General features: G+C 38.3%; 1 protein-coding gene across 3 annotated transcripts in view; it reads right to left on the bottom strand.

Annotated features, from left to right (window-relative positions):
* Nucleotides 1-19,044, bottom strand: part of LOC144687296 (plexin-B2-like) — a 234,654-nt gene that overhangs the window by 45,601 nt on the left and 170,009 nt on the right. For all 3 annotated transcript variants that reach the window (XM_078553182.1, XM_078553183.1, XM_078553185.1), the window contains 13 exons: nucleotides 18,873-19,013; nucleotides 17,893-17,993; nucleotides 16,084-16,210; nucleotides 15,412-15,571; nucleotides 14,208-14,328; nucleotides 12,670-12,781; nucleotides 6,318-6,419; nucleotides 6,140-6,238; nucleotides 4,258-4,339; nucleotides 2,140-2,309; nucleotides 1,619-1,767; nucleotides 529-634; nucleotides 187-323 (listed from right to left, as the gene is read on the bottom strand). In XM_078553182.1, coding sequence (XP_078409308.1) covers nucleotides 187-323; nucleotides 529-634; nucleotides 1,619-1,767; nucleotides 2,140-2,309; nucleotides 4,258-4,339; nucleotides 6,140-6,238; nucleotides 6,318-6,419; nucleotides 12,670-12,781; nucleotides 14,208-14,328; nucleotides 15,412-15,571; nucleotides 16,084-16,210; nucleotides 17,893-17,993; nucleotides 18,873-19,013 — 1,607 coding nt within the window. The remainder of the gene's footprint in view (nucleotides 1-186; nucleotides 324-528; nucleotides 635-1,618; nucleotides 1,768-2,139; nucleotides 2,310-4,257; nucleotides 4,340-6,139; nucleotides 6,239-6,317; nucleotides 6,420-12,669; nucleotides 12,782-14,207; nucleotides 14,329-15,411; nucleotides 15,572-16,083; nucleotides 16,211-17,892; nucleotides 17,994-18,872; nucleotides 19,014-19,044) is intronic.

Here is a 19,044-nt window from a genome sequence, read left to right as displayed (position 1 = left end):
GACTTTGAGACAATTCAGGCTGTAGCCGGGATTTTCCGGACCCGCTGTGGCAGGATCCTCCACGAGAGATGCAGCGAGCCAGCCAAAAGTCCATTGACTTTTGGTAGGGCCAGAAAATCCCAGCCTATATGTCGTAATGTCTTATTTCACAATCCATTCCCAATAACAATGACTTGTTCAGCTTACAGAGTGCACGGTATGTTATCCAACATCACTTTTACATCCTCTTGCTTTCCAATATTTAAGTCCCTTCCTTCAATTGTTAGACTCGTTCCTCCAGCATATATCCCTCGTTGTGGAGTAATAGAAGTAGGCCGAGGGTTCTGGTCAATTTTGAAAAGAAAAGATTAGCTCTGCATACATTTATTGAATGTCACTCTTTCTTCCTAAAATATAAAAGTCAGTATAAAATTTTCCATTTTTGAAATATTAGATAAAATGCTGATTTTTGTTTAGGTTGAATTCACAGCTAGCAAATTTCAATTATAGTAAAATTTAGTAAAGTTGTGTGTAGAAAACGATACTCACCTTATATGAGAAATTGCTTTCGGAAGTGCCACTTTTGTTATTTTTTGTCTTAATGTGAACAGAATTACTCTGGGGTTCCATAACGTTACTTAATTCACAAACAACCCTGCAAAAAAAAAGGTTACAGCAAAATCTTAAAACCATTAACAGGCCTCATGAAAATGAGCACAAAGTTTAACCTTGATTTGTGTGCTGCAAGTAAACGTTCAGATTAAAATGAACAGTAATCATTATTAACATTGTCTCCTTCCAGCTAAACAAGGATACAATCTTGCACACATTCTGATCGTGCCCAAAGATCAAAAAACATCTGTGAGGAACCTGAAGATTATGGAGCATACAGCTAAGCAAGCCCAAGGCGTTGCCTTGTAATCCTTCTCATAGTAGTTCCCTTGGATCAGCACAAAGTTTTGGGTTTCCTTCTAAATGTAGTCCCATGGTAAATTAAACTGCAGTAATGGCAAGTAGATCAGCCACAATGCATCACATTAAAGCAGCCCATCTGCGGAACAATACAAAAAGTTCCACTGCTAAGCTATTAACAGATATTTTACGTACCTGCAGAACTGGATAGGTTTAGCTAAGAATTAAACTGATAGAAGAAAATATAAAGTAATGTAAACTAATTTCAATTACACAATGCCCACTTGCTCATTTCAAACCAAAGAGAGTTTTGGTTCTTAATGATAAATTTAGTTATTCTTTTGTCCTTTTTAGCATTTCAGTATAAACTATTATCAGGACCCTTTCAATAATTTAATTAGATAGTTAGAATCAGAAAAGCATTGCCACATTTTGTAATTAAATCATAATGTTAACCTGAAATATAAACAGTAAATGCTGGAAGTGCTCGGCAGCATCTGTGGAGAAAGAAACAGGGTTAATTTTCCAGGACGATGATCTTTCATCAGATACATTAACTCTGTTTCTCTCTCCATAGACGCTGCCAGGCCTGCTGAGTATTTCCAGCAATTTCTGATTTCATTTCAGATTTACAGCACCTGGAGCATTTTGCTTTTGTAACTTATTCTTTCTGGTAAGTCGAGTTTTATTCATTAGTCACAATAGTACACAATGACTGCTGGTGCACCTGACAGAGGTGGAGTATAGTTCTTTGATTTGATTGCAAACAGCATCCCCAACTTTGATTTCGCTGATATCATCATATCTTGTTCCAAGATTTGAGCCTTTGATGGTCAGAAGAATTCCTCCCTCAAGGGGTCCATTTATGGGATCCAGCTGAATAATGAGAGTAATGGGTCAATTTTGTGTGTAATTTTGCTTTGCGTTAAAAACTGATACAGTATTACACATACATCCAGGCAATTTAAAATAAAAATGGCCAGATATTTTATTGAAACCTACCCACAGACTGTTACTTTTCTTTAAACAAGTGCTTTTTCCTGTGGCTGTGGATCCTTTTGTAAATTGATCTACCTACTAAATATGCCAGAATAGTTTACACCAAATGTATATCTGGGTTTGGATCCATTTTTCAATGAATACATACAAAATGTTAGACTATTTCCCATAATAGCCTTAATTGACTATCATAAATTCTCAAGATATGTTCTACATCAGGGAAAATAAACCTTCAAGGTTTTTGCTCACCTGTGAAATAGTTGGAGGTGGACACATATCAGCCTTATGAATAGCATCAGCACAAAGGTCTTTAAAAACACATTCTTGGGTATTTTTACACCAAACACAGTTATATTTTTCATCAGCATTGAGACACAGACTACAGTCCTTGTTGCTGTATCCACAACTGTAAAGAGTCACTTGAAATAAAAAAAGATGTGCATTTTTGTATTATGACCATAAAGTATAGTACCTATATATGTAAGCTATTCTGGAAAAATAATTACAATTAATACAGACATTTAAAGTAAAAGGAATTATTTAAGGCACAGAAAAATCAGTGAATCAAAAATTACACACACATTTCTTAAATCCCTTCCCCTACAACCACCTTATCCATGCTGCTATTCCTCACTGATGAGCAGAATAAGCAAGAGAACAGACTAAGTATTGATAGATTATCTAGCTGAAGAGGTTTATCTCAGGCAACCTAATACTGTCTCCACTCAATGTCAACACATGCATGCTTCTAGGTACTGATCGGAGGCAAAAACGCAAGCCAATTTCTCCCTGTTTAACTCAAAACACTGAAGTTATGTATTCCCTATTCCTGCAGTCTAAAATGCCTGGAGGCAAGGCACTAAACTGAACATAGAAAATTAATATTAATCATGCAAAAGAAATTGTAATCAGACCTATACTCTACATGACAGAGGACATTTTCATACCAAGCTATTGTAAAACCAGGATGCCTTACACCAGTTACTTTTAATAGTTATCTAGTGAGCCTGTTTAGGGGCCTTGAAGCTGAATAAAGCAAAGTAATACGATTTTATTCTTCTAAAATTTCCAGTTCGCTATTTCAGCAGAGAATCTTCAAACTCTAATAACGTTAGCCATTATGATGTCTACAGAATTACTGAAGGCTTTTATTTTAAACAAAACATACCTGTACCTTATAATTACCACATAATTGCCATGTATCTGGATTTTTAAAAATTCATTCATGAGATGAGTGTGTCACTGGCCAGGCCAGCATTTATTTCCCATCCCTAATTGCCCATGAGGAAGTGGCGGTGAGCCACCTACTTGAACCACTACTGCCCATGTGTACCCATAAGGCTGTAAGAGGGGGAGTTCCAGGATTTTGACCCAGAGACAATGAAAGAATGGTAATATACTTCCAAATCAAGATGGTGTGTGACTTGGAGGAGAATGTGGGAAGTGGTAGTGTTCCCACATGCTTTTGGTCATTGTTCCTCTAGGTGGTAAAAGTCGTGAATTTGGAAGAAGCTGTCGAAGAAGCCTTGACGAGTTTCTACAGTGCATCATATAGATAGTGCACCCTGCAGCCAAGGTGCGCATGTAGTGGAGGGAGTGAGTGTTTAATATGGTGGATGGGGTGCTAATCAAGTAGGTTGTTTTGTCCTGGTTAGAGTCAAGTTTCTTGAGGATCGCTGAAGATCTGCTCCTCCAAGCAAGCGGAGAGCATTCTTTAACTCTCCTGACTTGTGCCTTGCAGATGACGAACAGGCTTTGGGGAGCGAGGGAGTTACACACAGCAGAATTCCTACAATGATCCTGCCTACATATACAATTTAGTGATCAGATTTATTAAAATATTTAGAAGAGATCTATAAATTACAACTATTTGCAACATTTTTCATTCTTTGAATCTTTGAACCTACTTGGATTATATCACAAGGGTATTCTGAGGTAACTACTCTAAACCAAGTCAGCACTAATGGTGTTAAAATTAGTCTTCATGATCCTGAGTTAGGAATAAAAAGAATCATCAGGGTTCAGACTCATGTTTGCTGTCAAGGGATACCTACAAGAACTGTGAGCTCATCTACATCTAAAGCAAACAGGACTGGGCTCAATTGTGATGCCTACAGTTGAATAGCTGCTGGAGGTACTTTACAGGCATGGAACCAAATCTTAGCAGGCAGCCAATTTCTTCAGGAGAAGGGGAGAGAATAAAATTGTCAGAAGTAATTTTCAGAAGCACATTGAGCATTAGTGCTAATGCTTCTTAATTTCCTTTCAAATTGCCCTTCATTCTTAACTTTGGCTTTTCTTCTCTCCACCTGACCCACCACACCCCAGTATGTTCCTGATCTTTTACAGAAAAAAAAAATCACTTACCATCTAACCTGCTGTCTATTGTTTTCCTTTCTACTTGTACAGAGAAATGAATGATACGGGTTTCATTTTCAGTCTTGGAAAGCTGAAAACACATTTTATACAAAGGTGAATTGCGTCCAATTTAAAGTACTTTTCATGTCATCAAACCGATCAACTGCAATCCCAAATAAGCAGCTAAGGTTCAGTAATTCTGGGTTCAACTAATTTGAATTGAACAGGTCAGTTTGCTTAATTGTTCACATGATCAATGAAATCCCTTTGGTGGCAAATATAGGATGTTTCAAGTCACCTTTTGTTTTCAGTACCGAATTGAAAGGTGGGTGGGGGAAAGAGAAATGGAAACCAATACACATACGCAGTGGCCACATTTGTACTGGATTTATCAGCCATCTCAGAACCCATCCATCCAGAGTGGAAGCAAGTTATCCTTGATCCCGAGGGACTGCCTAAGACGACAACAGGGACATCAAAGTGGCTGATCTTTTGCTATAACCACATTTGCAGAGCTCCATATTGAGTGTGTGGAAGTCTCCAAACTTTAGAAACATTCACGCAAGCTTCTAAAGTGCTCAGGATCCCAATAGCATGTCTGGAGTTGGACTACATGCAACTGAAACACTGAACCAGCCTTCTTCAGGAGATCTGAAGTCACCTCAGAATGTAATGTCAACTTTGGGTTGCCATGAAATGATGCAAAAGGAACATCTCAAACCCCCCTAAACTTAGAAAATGAAGGTTGAGTTAAAATCAGCTCAGTAATGGCAGGCTTACTAAATAAATCCTAATCACCAACACTGTAGTTTGGCCCTTCCCCTTAATATAACAAAAACCTTAGAACAAGGGATGTATTTCACATTCGGCATTTAAGAACAACAAAGTACAACTATAAATATAAACAATTAAATACTTAAGTAACTCAATTACACTGTATGGGCAGCCCTCCAAAACACTACAGCCAAAGCAAATGTTTCTTTAATGTAACCTATTATTCAAGTATTAATAACCTATCCCTCTGCTGCCTGAAATAATCATTTGTGTAATGCTGGTATTTAATGTGTCACTCCAGAAAAGGATCATTGAGCATCGCAAATCAATACCACTCAAGGGAAATAATTCATCTATGTGCTATTTTATAATGTTAAACAGAGGCATTTTTACCCGAATACATTAACCAAATATAACCAGCAGGGTCCTGAAAGAGGCGTATGGCCCCAGAGTTGGAATATTCAAGGGACCTAATGCCCAATTCCACTGGCCGCTTATGAAATTAAGCAGCTAGCACACGTTTTGGGAAAATTCATCAGGCGCATGGGATCCTGACTGCAAATTGGCTCCCTACCATGAGAATTTTATGTCCAAAACATAAAACTGACAGTAACAAATTTCTCCCCAGTATTACAAAATCTTTAGAAATTTACGTTACAAAGTAACCTCCCTTCTGTCTCCGTTACATGTTCCCCTTACATCTAATGTTCAGAGTAGATGATTTTCTTTTTAAATGAAGCTTATGAATTGGAATAGATGCTTCAGTGTTAACACCACCATTTCAAAATCACTAACACTTACTGATATGCTATTAATAGTAAGTGATATGCTATTAATAGAAATATCAATATAAATCCTGATCAAAGAAAACAGAATTAAAAATTTTATGGTCTTCAAAAGTGGTGAGCAGAAAGTTAATTCCATGAAAGCTTTTAATATGATTCTAATAAATAGATAGATAGGAATCAATTACTTGTTGTGCGCATGACTTTCCACAATGTTGACTTTGCAATACAGGTTGCTGGCTTCTTAATATCACTAGGACAAGCCTGCAAGCTTTTAAAAGTCTGCAATATTATATAACAGAACTGAAAAACTCTTCAGTTGAATTACTAACCTTAAACGTTTCACTCGAAAACATATCTGATGGCTCCCTTTCCACACTAAGATTCTTTTTCGTTAAATTGTCAGCAATTATCAGTCTGAATGTCTTGTCCTGCGTGAGGCAAAAATAGAAAAATTAAAGTGTCTGTCTTTCATTTTGTAACCAAGAAAAAATTTCTTCTTGCACTTACCCGATAGAAACTTAAATTCTTCCCTTGAAATGTAATACTAGCATTCGCGCTCAAATGAATTAATTGTGCTGATGGATTTTCAAATCGTGGACAGTCTTGAGCCTAGAAAGAGGCCAAACAAATTGAGATGTACTATTTAAAAACAGTTTTATATCAAATAAATTAAAAATCCCCTCTTCAGTACTATTTACTCAGAAGTAATTGCTTTCGAGAGGAATAAAACCAACCTCCCAACCTCACAGTGAGCTTCATTTACATTAAGTAATGCAAAAATAAAAAACAGAGGAAGACCATACCCCATTCCTGCTTCCACTGACCACATAAAATCTACCATATCAAGAAAGAGACCTTAATCAATCATCTGAAGCAAAGTTTATGATTTCTTCCCACAGCCAAAGATAGTCATTGATAACTCCATAATATCTATCCAGAGTTTCTTTCCAAAGATGACTTCACCATGGATGAAGTACAACTGTACACTGGGAAGTATTTGATCAGCTGTGTTTATTCACAGCCTTATAACTTCAAGCCCTATTTTTGCATCAACAACATGGGCGCAACTAAGTTTGCTGAGGATGCACTAAATCCACTGATGTGAGAGGAGGAAGTAATTTCTTCTCAATAGTCTCATTTAAATTTTATTCACCTTTTCAAGAACTTGCGTTCTCTCGTCCTGCACTGAATTTAGATTAACTTATGTTAGGAACTGGAGTTGGCCATTGTGCCCATCCATTTGGTCTGCTCTTCCATCTTGTTAGACAGGGCATCTTTTTATCCTTTTAATCCTGATTCTCTGCCTCAGACTCTGTCCAAAGTATTCATCTCCCATTTAAACTTATATGCTCTTTTGGGGCAATGATTTCCTGGCAGCAATTGGATTTTCTTAGATTTGCTTTGAACTGGCTTAGCTTGAAATGGGGCATAATTTTTCAAATGCAACCTCACTAATATCAACTGTGACTCACCAACAGCTCTCTAGCCTGAGTCAGAATGTTGGTGGGTTCAAGTCCCACTCTAGAAGCTTGAGCACAAAATCTAGGTTGTCACTCCAGTGCAGTACTGAGCAAGTGCTGTACCGTCAGAGGTGCCAACATTAGAATGAGATGTCATACCAAGACCCCGTCTGCAGTATCAGGTGGACATAAAACGTCCTTTGGCGCTATTTCAAAGAGGAGCAGGGGGTTCTCCCCTGGTGTCTTGGTCAAATTATCCAACCAAAATCACAAAAACAGATGATCTGGTCATTTATCTCATAGCTGTTTCAGGGGACTTGCTGTGCACAAGTTGGCTTTGCTTTCTTATTCATTAATTAATTTTGCTGGCAAGGCCAATATGTATTGTGATGTTTCCTATAAGAGAGGGTACGCTTAAAAAAAACTTAATTGGCTGTAAAGTCTTTGGGACACCCTGAAATCATGACTGTACAACTCATCTCAATTACAATACTAATGGCATCATGATGCACACCAATACTCAATATGCTTTTTGTTCTTTTATTGGTCAAAATATTATCAAGTTTCAATCTGTGACTGTTGCAAATTTAAGGTCTGCCATCGAGGCTGGTGGACTGAGCAGGGTGTCTACTCCTTCGTTCACTTCAGCAAATATTCAGCAAACCTTCCAACTTCAAACTGCATTCTGAAGACTATCACCTGCTAATGCCCAGCTTCCCAGTGCCATCCTATCTCTGGTCCCTTTTCAGCATCTGGACCCTGCCAAAGATGACATCTTTGAATACAACCATCCACCGAAGCTTGCAGTTTCAGGCGTTACATCCCCCCCCCAAGCACAAGCAAAGGCATTAGCCCTCCATGTGGATCAGTGAGCTGCAAGGGTCTACATGTGATGAAGCAGCCAGCATGATGAGCTGCAGCAGGCAGAAACTGTCCAGGAAGCTTCTCACAGCTCTGCTAAGCAGGACAGAGGTATAACTATAAGCTTCAGCTTCAGAAGTCCAGGGCTATAGAAAAAAAAATTGCTTGCCTCTCACAACCAACTATATCAAGTATTGGAAAGCCAGCTTCCAGTATGTGATCATGTTATGAGATGACAGAGTTGAAAGTCTGTCAGCACTTCACCAGCCAGAAACCCAGCTGCCCAGCAGTGATAATATGCTGGTGGTGGCCTTAGTAGGGTGAGAGTGGGACTTCAGCCCCTCAGGGACAAAAAGTCCCGCCTTAGAGAGCTGCGGGCCAATCTGATTGGCGGGAACTACAGGCAATCTTCGAGGAAAAGGCAAGTCCGGGGATTTTGTACAGGCCTGCCTGGCAAACCAGGGCCTGGGAGAGGGGGGCGCACATTGCAAAACACCAGGACCTAGGGGCTGGGGTGGCTTGGACTCGTTGTTGTAAACGGAGTTGTTATCATTGTCCAGACAGAACAAAGCAGCCAGAGCTTCAGACCTGAAAGACCAGCTTTAAAAAATATTGGAACTGTCAGTTTCAGATTTTTCTTAAAAGCCCACCGGAAGCCTACAAAGCAGTAGCAGCAGCAGCAGCTCCTCCTCACAGCAACTGTCAATGGAAGCGAACAATTCCGACCTTTTTTAAAAAAAAAAGACAGTCAACCACAAAACCACCCGAAAGTGTTTGCTGCTTTCGGCAACGGTCAGTTAAATTGACAATTGCTGAGAGAGGGAACTGACCACAGTGCAGTCATTGGAGGAGCAGCGAGTGCAAGAAGACAGAGCTGCTTCTCCAATCTCAGATTCTGTCTCTTCCAAGCTGGATATATGCAAGGTCTTCCTTTCATTCTTTGATTTCTGGTGATGTGCTTGCCTAGCGGGTTTTCCAGTGACTCCGCATGATGCTGTCTGTTCGCCTCTCCCTCATGCTGATTGGTCTGTAAAGTTTGTCTAGTAATGCATTTTATTGCATGTATGAAAAGAAATGAACAAGTTATAATATATGAACAGATCTGCAGGTGTGAGTATACTGCTGAGGGCTTTCTTTTGAAGCTCCCACGTTATCTTCTCATGAAGTGCTAATATCTGTTGAATGCATGCACTGTATTGGGGAAAGCAAGGAGACAGACAAGATTGTGTACTCGGTGCTCAAGTTAGTCATTGCTCCAGCTCCTCCAATCACAGGTTCACTCCCTCTTGCTTTTGCTACTCTGCTAGTGACAGAATCTATGATATGAGGAGCAGCAAGGCCTGGAGAGAGGGAACCTGTGATTGGAGCTGCTGGAGCAGTTATTCTGGTCATTTCTGCTGGTCACCATACATAAGTCTTTCGGCTGCACTGGATAATTTGTGATGACATCTTCAAGGAGGCCAAGGAGGAGAAACAGAAAATGAAAGAACAGGGAGTGTCTGTTGGTAAGAGGTCACTCAGCCTCACGTTAGCCCAGACCTGGCTGTTGCCTGCATCAACAGCACGAGCCACTCCCCGGAAACTGGAACTTCGCTTTTAGTGAAACTGAGTTATTGTGAGTGCACTAAGTGCTGTGTCAGTGTGTCCAGGGAGGGAGAAGGGAGCTTAGGCAACAGCAAGTGAATGGGACCGTCACCTCTCTTCCTCTCCTCCCTTCTACAGCTCTCCAGCAATGAAACAATGTGAGCTGTAGCATGCAGAGGGTCTTTTTTTTCTATACAGAACAGGTGGTCGAAATACATAAAACAAAATTTGGAAGGTTTTCTTGAATCTTTCCTCAAATATGAATTTACTGTCACCACGTACAGAACATGTTAATGAGGCAGTCGCCAAAATCAATGTTATCATCTGCGCAGTGTTATAGTGACTAATATTTTATGTTATTTTCCTGTCAAAATAATAATATTGCTCAATGCTGTTAAAATAAAATTTGTACTCTCTGGTTTGTTTAATAGTCTTAGTAGGATCACCTAATAACATGCATCATTTAGGGGTGGGATTGGGGGGAGGGAGGGTTAACGGGCACAGAAACAGGAGAAGAACCAGGGCCCATCATTTCTCCCCCTGGTCCCAGGCAAACCCCATGAAGGTGAAGGGGTGAAGGGGGGAAAGTGGGAATCTGGTTAGAGAGGCCAGGGGGAGGTAGTGTATCAACTTGAGGGGAGGGGGTGCCCCTGACGGGGACAGGGCACCCCCAAAAGTAAGTTACCCACTTCCTGCCTGCCTTTAGCTCATGCAGTAAAAGCAGCCAACTAGTCACCTTCTTTCTGCCTTTCCCACAGACCAAAATACTACAGCGGAGGTGGAATGAGGCCCTTAAGTGGCAGTTAATTGTCTGCTTAAGGGCCTCAATTGGCCTAAAAGTAGAAGGCTGCCTGACAGCTTACCCGTTCCCAAACCCCCACCCCCAAATATGGGGAACAGCTTGGGTTCAGCTTAATACCATTAAGGTATTGGGTTGGCAACTTTATGTGCTCCTTACTGCCTTCAAATACGCCAGCGGGAGGGTGGGGGGGGGTGGTGGGGGCGAGAGATCATACAATTCACCCCCTGGGGCCACCATCAATCGGAAACTTTTACTGGATCAGTCATAAAAATATTATGGCTACAAAGACAGGTCAGAGGTTGGGTATTCCTTTGGCAAGTGACTCACCTCCTGACTCGCAAAGCTTGTCTACCATCTACAAGGCACAGGAGTGTGATGGAATTCTCTTCACTTGCCTGGGTGAGTGCAGCTACTACAATACTCTGGAACTTGACACCATCCAGGACAAAGCAGTTGACTTGATTATGCATCTTAAACATTAATTCCCTCCACTAATAGTACACAATGGCTGCAGTGTGTACTGTCTACAAGAAGCACTGCAGCAACTTGCCAAGACTCCTTAGAAAGCACATCCCAAACCTGCAGCCTCTACCATCTAGAAGGACATGGCAGCAAATGCAAGGGAACACCACTACCTGCAATTTCTCCTCCAAATTACACACCACCTTGACTTGGAAATATATCACAATTCCTTCACTGACAATGGGTCAAAATCTCCTGGAACTTGTTACCTAACAGCACTGCGGGAACACCTACACCACACGTTCTGCAGCAGTTCTAAAAGGCAGCTCACCATCACCTCCTAAAGAGAAATTAGGGATGGGCAGTAAAGCTGGCCTTGCCAGCAACACCCGTATCTCATGAACGAATCATATTAAAAAAAGTCAATCAGGGTTTTTACCCCTATCCAATGACTGCCACAGGAAAGTATGTGAAAACATCAGAAAGACAGAAATCAGGCTCAGCTGAAATGAATCAATCAGCACTCGTTTTCTGGGCTGACAGGTCAAGAGTGATGACTAGGAACAGGTATCATTAGACTCCCAGCTTCTAAGAAACCTCACCCACCATGAATTAATGTTTGCAGATGAGAAAGAAAAAGGCAGACAACTGAAAAAATTTTTTTGAATTCTAAGAAATAGCCTTTGGAGTAAGGATTTTTTTTTAAACAAAGTCAGTAGGAGCTAAAAACTTGAGCTTGGAGACATACAAATATCTTAGACTTGAGTCAAGCGCCCCTGACATTGAACATGGAACGTCAAGACCAAAAGGTGATTTTGATGAAGTGGGATTACAAGGCAGGGGATAATTGGGTCTAGGTACACAAATACAATTAGTTCCCACTTTAAAGCCACACATGCTTTTCTTCTTTTTGTGCTATAAAATTCCTACGCCTGCATTTAAAATAGAAACTGCCCGTGTGAACTTCCCATTCCGTAATTATAACCACCACCCAAGCCAGTGGAGGCGCAACTGCACTTCTGCTGGGCGGAGGCTGTAATTACAATGTGTCTAATACAAAGGCAGTTTTTATTATAAATGTGAACACACAAACTTAGAATGGAAAAAGTTAATAGGAAGTGCATGCAGATATATCTCTATAATATATTAAAATATAAAGTACTTAGTTTGCATGAAGTTTCCCACATGCCAGACATTCCCAAACCTTTTCTAATCAACAATTAATTTTTTTTGCCATAGAACTTTATCTACATCAGGAACTTGTTCATTAGGAAGTACTGAATTTAATGAATATTTCTATTGCCATTTCAAATCACAGTAATCTCAGTCTCAATAGAGTCCTTTAGTTAAATATATGGACCATTTCAGGTCACAAACCTAACATAAAAATAAGATTCCGATCTATTCAAGCTTAGAATTTCAATACCATCAAATTACCAGTTCCTTATGAGCTAAAACAATAAAAAGTTAACCCTGGTCATTCACTGTTCATACAGGTTAATTTTGTTACATCAGGACTACTCAATTCTGCTTCATGGTACTTCAACTGGGATTTTGAATATTTTCACTATATATCCAAGTTCAGCAATTAATTTCACTGTACTTCAGCATTACAGCCTTTGCAATGATGTTTGATGTTAATTGTTTTATCTGGCTTCACACCAATTAAGACAATAAATAAAAACCTTACCATTTTACTTTGAACAATATTTGATTGATCTTCTTTCCCGCTACCATCTTTGCACCTGTGTTCTGAAATATCCCAGTGACAAGTCCACTTGCTCCTTACACATGAATCACACCTAAATAGTAAATGCATGTACATATATAGATCAAATTATTAAATCACAACAGCTATTGTGTCTGCGGTTAGCATAGTTGCTTCTTAATCTGAAGCTTTTGAGCCCAAAATTAAAGAAGAAACACATACACAAAAACAAAATACTATGGATGCTGGATGTTCAAAGTAAAAATAGAAAATGCTGGAAATACTGTGGTCAGGCAGCATCAGTGTAGTGAGAAACAGTTAATGCTTCAGGCTGATGGCCTTTCATCAGAAATGCAAAAAATTATAGATGCAACAGGTGTTGCGCAAGTACAGCATTCAGGAAATGACCATGTAACTATTGGATTGTCATAAACACTAAGCTGGTTCACTATAGCCCTTCAGAGAAGGAAATCTGTCATCCTTACCCAGTCTGGCCTACATGTCACTCCAGATCCACAGCAGTGGATGACTGCCTCCTGAAATGGCCTAGCAAGCCATTTTGTTTGTATGGTATACACAAAGATGACTTACCATCATCTTCTCAAGGGCAATAAGAAATGGGGAATAATCCTGGCCTTTCAGTGATACCCACATCTCGTGAACTAATTTTTTAAAAAAATCCTTACCTCAGGGCAACCAGTGATAACATGGAGCATCACCTATCTTTTGGCCTTTGGGCAGCATGTGCTACCTAGCCTGCTCCTGACAACACATGAACTCATTTATTCCTTGCTGACTCCTTGGTTTCAAGGTTCACAAGAATATATATGTGTATTGTGCTATAGTTTTGCACTCCATCCCTGACCAGTGCCTCTATGACTTTCAGCCACTTCCTCTTTCTAACATTGAGTCACTACCATCATTGCCAAGTAAGCCCCACTGAGGTTATGGGCTAAGAACTTTACCTAGCAATTCAATGCCTCTACACGTGCTACCTTTCACCTGCAAGCCTCTCATTTTCTCAAGTATTTGGGTGTTGCCACTGTCCATTCCTTTTCCGATTGCTGCACTAGCTACACTCCTACATCCTAGACTCCTCTTGTTCTTTAATGTAAAAAAGCTTTTGCTACTAGGTAAGAAATAAGAATGACAGAATAAGCTCAAGAGGTTGAATGGCCCACTCCTGCTCTCATGTTTTCATGTAAGCTTGTGTGGTCTTTCTCCAGTTTAGGACAGTGCTTAGTTGCTCTTTTGTTTGCATGGTCCTACAGCTACAATGCAATCATTTGGTTACTAAATGCATAAAAGTACTGAGCGTTGAAAGTACTTGCACATGGGATACCTTCTTGATTTCTAATATCATAAAATACTTGCACTTACTTTTTTTTAGCTAATTTACATCTTGGGTCTATTATAAGTTGAAGGCACACTTTAAGAAGTTCTATATAAAATATATGTATATATAAAGTTTGTGTCCTAACTAGTTTTGTCAATTACTTATTGGAAGAAAAAATACTTACGGAACATTTGGTAACAGTGTCATGGTTGCATTACAATCATAAAATGAGTAGTTGGTCCTTGTGAAAAGTATTGGTCTTCCTCCACTGATAATGTTCAGTTTCACCTCAACATCAACATAAACTATACAGAAGAAAACCCACATTGGTATCTTTTCAATGCTAATTTAAGGGTGAGCTTAGCATTTTAAAAAAAGGAACACTATTATATGTTACAAAGGAAAACAATTTGGTGTCTTGCATTTTAAACCGGGGAGAAGCATAAATCCATTATATTTTGAACTGTATTGTTCACCTCAAGATAAAACCATGAATGTTTCTCTGAAAATTGCCAATTTCTTATGCAGGCACCTCAAAACTCATCAAATACTCATCTAAAAACACAATTAAGATCAGAAGCTTCCCATAATCAATTCAAATAATCAAGATGAAAAGGAAAAAATGCAAATACTGGAAAGCTGAATTAAAATAGAAAATGCTGGAAATGGACGGTAGGTTGATTAGAAAAAATACAGGTCAACAACTTGATGGAGAGCTCCAAACAAAATATTAATCTATTTTTCTCTTTCAGGTGCATTTGTTTGTACCTTAATTACAATTGTCCTTACAAAAATCACACTATGAATAAAAAAGAATGCCATGTCAACATTATGTTTTCAGTGTATTCTGCTATCATGATACAAATATTTGTTGGGTCAATGTTGTTACGGTTTTATCAAAACCGAATTGATCACTTCTATTTATATCAAACCACCAAAATGTAAATCCTTCTTCTGTGACCAAATATAAGCAATAATAGTTCACAAATGTATGAGGGTTCTCTCACACAGTATGTTTTAAAGGGTTTAGTGATACAACCCAGCAATCAGTCTGTTTCAGTATAGTGGCACTCAAATTTTTGTCTAGCATTCTGCCCCCAATAGTCATTAGTCTAGCAATGTTTCATGCATATTATGTATAGAAGTTATTTGCTAATAAACAAAGCTACTTATATTTTAAACACTGCTGCATGAGACAATGAACAAAGACCTTTTTTTTGTATATAAGGTGACATTATGAAAAGGTAAGTGTAATGAGGAAAGACAACTTAAAAATTAAAACTTAATCCTATAATTATTACATCTGAATTCATAATTCCGATGTTCCATGAATAATTTTTATTGAGAAACTCCTTCAAACAAGTATATCCTTTCATAGGAGAACTCACCTTGACCTGGAGGCGTAGCACCTATTTCATGGACAAGTGGAGACAAACAAGTAACAGATCCTGATGAGAGTTTTGGATCATTACTTTTGATATTATTAAAAAAACATTCTATATGGTCTTGGTCCGTTAAAGCAGGAAATGGGTCTATGTTCAGTTGCACCTAAATACATGAAAACAAAAATATAAACTATGCAAAATAATTCTGTATCAAAGACATGCAACAATACATAAAGCTCAAAACAATCAATTCAAGAATGTCTTAAACTTTACTTAAAATTTTTAGATGGTATTAATTTTACAGTACTATTGAAAATTATATTTAAAAATCACAAACTTCTAAGAAATTATTACATGTACTTCATCAAAATTTCACTTAATCAGCAATTCTGAGGCTTCAGTCCAACAAAATGGTCTGAATAAATCTAATTGTACCTTAGATGTTGGTAGCCACTTATTAGGATGATTGGCGCATAATTATCAGGAAGAATGAGCGCAGTTACCAGACATCCTCTTATTGGTCATTTTTGGCATTAATTTAAGAAATATAAAGTTTGGACCAACTATGTAGAGAATTTTATACCCACATAGTATTACACATGGAGACAGAATCATTGAACCAATGAAACATTAATCTAACTTTAGAAACTGCAAACTACATGTAATGAAGCATACCTTGCCTTGTTCATTTCGACTCATGTTCTGAGGAACAGCACTAATAACTGCCGGACATTGTTTATCCAGACTCCACAACCAATGATCTTTTTCGTCAGCTTTTACACAATTCAACTTCCTGGAGCAACTGATCAGACAGATTATAGACGTCAGTATGAATGAGGGTACTGGCCTATTACTTATCTGGAAATGCAAACTGTATTTCTGTGCTGCCCTATAAGTTTTTCATCATCCCTATAAACCACCATGTTGAAATCAAGACTTGCTCTAACTTATTTGTTCCCAGGGCATTAAAATTATGGCACTTAGCCCCCTTCATCTTTCTTTTCACTTACATCTGCAGGTTTTTAATATTCAAGTTTAATATTTAATTACTATTCCTGATTTATCCCTTTTTTCATCTTTTCAGCCCTGGTATTGCAGGCCTTTCTCCATTTAAAGAAAGAAATCTGGTGTTCATGTTAAACAACTGTACATAATTTCAGGATTTAACATTTTCTTTCAGATACACAGGTTATTAATTTCTTTCAATGCAAACATATACTACTGGAGATCAGAGGAAGCTGTGAAAATCTAATTCAAAGAAAGTCTATACTGACAGCAAGTTCTGAAGTACTTAATTCTAGTAAATTAGTTTTGAATCATATGCAAGAGTATCATTGGAGTCCTAAAAGGAAATTGATATTGAACCCATTTTTAAAACCAGAAATGCAAATACATAGGTAATCTTCTCCAATTGGCTAAATCTGTCTTTCTCCCTCAGCCTCAAAATTTAAGGAAGGAAATAGCTTGATGCCCTTTACAAAATACTACTTCTGAATACGCAAGAGAAGCTCACTGGTTGTCCATTGTTTCAAAGAGGAGCAATGAGGATGACTCCAGGACTCTTAGTTCTATACCAGAAGAAACTCACTCAAGCTCATCTAGTTTTTGTTGCAAAAAAGGAAAATTCGGAAAAACCTAATCTCTGAAACATTAAGAAGCAGAATGTAAGCAGGCTGCTTGATTTTTATTGCGTAAAGAACTTAGGGATACAAACTTAAAATTAACAAGTGTCAGTCAAGACTGAAGTTGGAAAAGAACATTCTAGATTTTTATGGATAAGTGGAACAGACTCTTGGTAAGAGTAGCTGATGCTGTGACATCCTTCAAAAAGAGAACCGGATAAATATGCATACATTAAGCAAAAAATTGCAGATGCTGGAAAACAAACAAAAAATCTTGGAAACACAGCGCAGGTCAAGCAATAGTCTGTGGATGCAGCAGCTGAGTTCATATTTCAGACGTGGACCCTACATTAGCCAGAATACCACAAAGGAGCAATAGAGGGTAAAACAAAAAAATACACACTTGAGAACATGATTGGTAGTTATAAGAAAAGAAATAAAAATAGGAAATGCTGAAATTGGTAGCTGGTCATTTAGTAGCTGAAAACAGCGAGTTAATGGGACAAATCTTGGGACGTATGCTGCTCATTAGACTTTTCTTGCACCTTTCAGTTGGAATATAATTTGCTTTAATGAAAGTGTGCACTGTGAACAGGGAGATGTGGTCTGGTATTTCAGGCAGCGTTCATATACCAGAACCAGAAATTACTACCTAGAAATTACAGTGAAATAGATCATTTTGTGCGGGTATTTAACCTCCACATGAGCAGCAGTTTCATACTTCCAGAAGAAATCTGATCTGCATTTGACTAAATCAAGGCTAACTGCTTACATCATTTCATTGGGAGTCATTTCTATAGATTTAACACTCCCAACATTATCCTGAAAGCATTAATCAAAACTCCCAAAATGCAAAACTTACATTCCCTCTGTTACACACCAACCACAATAAGGATCTCCAGATGCAATACAAGACTCACAACTTTTGTAGTTCATGCATTCTTGTACTGGCAGACGAGTGATCTAAAATACAAGTTTTCAACAACAACAAAAAAATGAAATTCTGCACGTTTTGAAGTTGGTAAACAGAATTACCATTTACTGCATAATGAAATGATTGCAACAAGAAATCTGAAATCTCATTTCGTTTTGCAACAATTTGTATCCCACCTATGAGTTGGCAACTTTGGAAAAAATTGTGATATTTACACAGTTGCAAAGTCAACATAGATAGATTTCACTTAATTCCTGATTTTATCTGCTGAATGCAAGGTACACTGTGCAACATGCAACTGGTGCCGAGAGAACAGTAAATTACATGTTGTGGCAATACCATTCTTAAATCAACTGCTAGGAGGTGCATGAGATTTCATCTACCTCATATGATGTTGATGGCCCAGATCGATTAGAATATATGGAGTAACCAACTGGGAACTTTAGGGATTGTATTTAAATATTTATCATATGTGGGGTTCCTTTTTTTTTGCTGGCAGCCCATAGAGTATCATGGGCCTAACTATCTCTCTTGCTGATGGCTTCATACTGACTAAACAATTTTACAATATAAGCAATGAAATACTGTTATAAAAAAAATTACCAGGATAGATCAAATTCAAATAGATGTGTCTCAAACTGAAAATGTGCATCCAACTCAAAAAAGCTATCAAATATATTCAAACAAAGCTCACAAGATGCTTGTATTTGAATTGAATGACTTGCTCTCTGCCTTGGGTAGCTGACTGGTCACGTATCAAAAGAAACTGTTATTTTCTAGTGAGCCTGGTTTTACTGCAACAGTTGAAGTAAATCAATGTCATGATACACTATACAGACAAATTTTTGTTTTTGGAACAAAAATGCCTCTCAATCAAATGAAAATATTAGAAAATAAAATAACATTACCTTTTTATCAGTCATGACATACAGGTGATCTCTTTTTGCCTCAAAAACAAGATCACTGTTCACCTTGCTATTCGGGGTCATGTATACAGTCTGATAATCATTAGCTGCTATGCGATCATTAGCTGGTGTGTTCAGGAATACCTATTGGATAGTGAACATTTATAACTGTTTA

The sequence above is a fragment of the Cetorhinus maximus genome, chromosome 12 (genome assembly GCF_964194155.1).
Source record: "Cetorhinus maximus chromosome 12, sCetMax3.hap1.1, whole genome shotgun sequence".
Lineage (NCBI taxonomy): Eukaryota > Metazoa > Chordata > Chondrichthyes > Lamniformes > Cetorhinidae > Cetorhinus > Cetorhinus maximus.
This window is presented reverse-complemented; position numbering and strand designations above follow the sequence as displayed.